The following is a 3,225-nucleotide window of genomic DNA, read 5'->3' as shown; positions in this document are numbered from 1 at the left end:
TGAAGGACTCCAAGATGGTGATAAATAAGATCCTCTGGTCTGATGAGACCAAGATAGAACTTTTTGGCCTTAATTCTAAGCGGTATGTGTGGAGAAAACCAGGCACTGCTCATCACCTGTCCAATACAGTCTCAACAGTGAAGCATGGGGGTGGCAGCATCATGCTGTGGGGGTGTTTTTCAGCTGCAGGGACAGGACGACTGGTTGCAATCGAGGGGAAAGATGAATGCGGCCAAGTACAGGGATATCCTGGACGAAAACCTTTTCCAGAGCGCTCTGGACCTCAGACTGGGCCGAAGGTTTACCTTCCAACAAGACAATGACCCTAAGCGCACCGCTAAAATAACGAAGGAGTGGCTTCACAACAACTCCGTGGCTGTTCTTGAATGGCCCGGCCAGAGCCCTGACTTAAACCCAATTGAGCATCTCTGGAGAGACCTGAAAATGGCTGTCCACCAACGTTTACCATCCAACCTGACAGAACTGGAGAGGATCTGCAAGGAGGAATGGCAGAGGATACCCAAATCCAGATGTGAACAACTTGTTTCCCAAAACGACTCATGGCTGTATTAGATCAAAAGGGTGCTTCTACTAAATACTGAGCAAAGGGTCTGAATACTTATGACGATGTGATATTTCAGTTTTTCTTTTTTAATACATTTGCAAAAATTTCTACATTTCTGTTTTTTTCTGTCAAGATGGGGTGCTGAGTGTACATTACTGAGAAATAAAATGAACTTTTTTGATTTTTGGAAAATGGCTGCAATGAAACAAAGAGTGAAAAATTTAAAGGGGTCTGAATACTTTCCGTACCCACTGTATATATGCGGGTGTTTATATTTTGCACATTACATATTAAGCCTTTCAGCATAGGTGTCATTTACACTGGCGACATTTCCCCACCACTTTCTGAAAGCACTTGCTAAAAGTTTTCTGAAAAATAGCTTGCAACGAGAAATGTTTAAGAACAAATAAAGATTCTTACTTGCACCTGTCCAAAAAAGTAACTTAGGCTAAAAAAAACAAGCTGCTGATTACTGCATTATCATCATTATTATTATTTTTATCATTATTATTGTATTTGATAAAAAATTTTTATATTCTGATTTGTCATCGGCCACATGAACAAAACCCCTCGTTGCTCCAGAGGCGTGCGATCTCTGACTTGTATAGCAATTGTAAGTTGCTTTGGATAAAAGCGTCAGCTAAATGAATAAAATGTAATATAAATAGACGTTTCCACCATAAATTGATGCAGAAAAGGTCTCTAGAATCCAGGAAATTAAGAGTTTAATGGGCCCCCCAGGACCCACCATCAAATAGTCTATTTCATCAATGAATACTTCTTATAAATAACATTGGAGTATCTTCTTATCTTGTTCTCTATACTCCAGTATTGTTCATTATCACGTCTCGTGGAATAAGTGTTTCACCACACCCCTAATCTGAGCTCTTAAATGTCCCCACCACTTTTCAACACAAAACGACGCCGTCGCCTTTCAGTACAGTAAAGTCAACACCTGTCAATAGCAAACAAAAATAATGTGTTTCATTATATCTGCCGCTGTTATCACTGTGCATTAATTACAATGACACAATTATCAGAGGTGAACCAGCTAGGAGGAGTTTCTAACATCCTTCACTGCAAATGAAGAAGAATGTTCTTTTGTTTGGACACATAGAGACACGAGTTCAAATCCACAGTGTATTTGTGAATAATGTATATGTGTTTGTTTAAAGAAAATGAAAATGGAAGGAAATGTCTGCGTTGTTCTGTCTATTAAATAAAAGTGATGTAAAGTGACTCCACCCTGCCTGTACTAACAGCCTAAATTGTGATATGTAGCACCATTTAGAGCACAGGTAATCTGGATTTGGTAATATTGAAAAGTCTGGATCTGGATCAGGGTGATCCACTCCAATATTGCTTTGAAAAAAAAAACAGCATAAGTAAGATGGATTACTTGATCGACCTTTTGAACGACTGGGCCCAGGGATAACAACCCTGCAGTGATTGCGTTCTCCGTGCGTTCTTGTGAAGCCAGTTTACCTTCCAGCGCGCTGGTCCTCTGGTTGTACACATGGCACGGTTTCTCTTTGAACAGCGGCATCTCGTGAGACGGGGGGGACCTGTAAAATCTCGGGTCCTTGTAGTCCCTCTCCCACTGCGGTCTGACGGGCTTAGCCAGCCCCGGTACATAGTGCATCTTCTCGCCGAAGGTGACCATCTCCAGTCCGGGGATCTCCACTCTCTCCCTGGGTCTGCGCGCAGGGGGGACCTTGGCTGTCAGACAGCGGCCGACCCCGAAGTGTCTCCGTGCGTGCAGCCGGCTGGCTCCTCCATGTGAGGACAAATCCTTCAACAAGACTTTTCTAGACAACAGCGGAGCCGCCGTCTTTAGACACTGAGCCGTTTCTGGAAACATGTTCCCTCCTGGTGTCCCTCTGGTTGTTTTCTCAGGATTAAAGCTGTTATTCTGACCTAAGTCGCTGCCTGTCAGTAAATCCTGCTGCAGGGCGCCGCCATGCTTTGCTTCTTCTTCTGTTGTTTCCGGAACACTAGTGTTAGTTGGTGCATTGCTGCCTCCCACTGGTGATCCTCCTGAACCAGTAGCGTAAGGCAGTGGTTCTCAAAGTGGGGTCCGGGGACCCCCAGGGGTTCTTGAGGGGTTTCTGGCAAAAAGGGGAATCAATTATTTTCAGTACAATTCCATCCATAAATAACACAGAGACTGATTATCTGACTATTTTCTTCATGGATTTCATACACTTTCTGCAATAAAACATCTGAAAACCAAAATTCTGTCAGATCGGCGATCCTGGGACAAAATCTTTTCAAATTGGGGTCCGTTAGTGTTGTAGTACCCACTTTTTGATGGTCTCGTCTCGGACTCGCGTTTGTAGGGAGACCGTGTGCAATTGTATCATCTCAAATTGTACCAATCAGAAACGAGACAGAACCAAGAAACTCATCTTGCCCTCTCTCTGTGGCCGTCCCTCTCTGCCCACCGAAGGACAAAGGACAAGCCGATGAGCCATTCTTGTCAACGTTTTTATGCCAAGATTCATTTTTGAGCTACGAAAGTCATTTTTTTCATCTGCAGTATTTTTCTCATACTGTCCTGACCACCAACGTCTTTTTTTGACGACTATTCTGTTGTCTAACATTTGATATCTTTGTCAAATATATACTTCATTGTTTCTAGCTAGCAGGGTAGCTTGTCA

The 3,225-nt window shown here is 43.1% G+C and overlaps 1 protein-coding gene across 1 annotated transcript in view; it reads right to left on the bottom strand.

Moving 5' to 3' along the window:
* mrpl37 (mitochondrial ribosomal protein L37) overlaps positions 1-2,592 on the bottom strand; it is a 13,503-nt gene extending 10,911 nt beyond the window's left edge. The window contains exon 1 of the mRNA XM_046051726.1: positions 2,051-2,592. Coding sequence (XP_045907682.1) covers positions 2,051-2,426 — 376 coding nt within the window. The 5' untranslated portion in view covers positions 2,427-2,592. The remainder of the gene's footprint in view (positions 1-2,050) is intronic.
* Positions 2,593-3,225: the final 633 nt, after the last annotated feature.

Source organism: Micropterus dolomieu, linkage group LG06 (assembly GCF_021292245.1).
Source record: "Micropterus dolomieu isolate WLL.071019.BEF.003 ecotype Adirondacks linkage group LG06, ASM2129224v1, whole genome shotgun sequence".
NCBI classification, from domain to species: domain Eukaryota; kingdom Metazoa; phylum Chordata; class Actinopteri; order Centrarchiformes; family Centrarchidae; genus Micropterus; species Micropterus dolomieu.
Note: the sequence above shows the minus strand (reverse complement) of the source record. Positions and strands in the feature narration are given on the sequence as shown.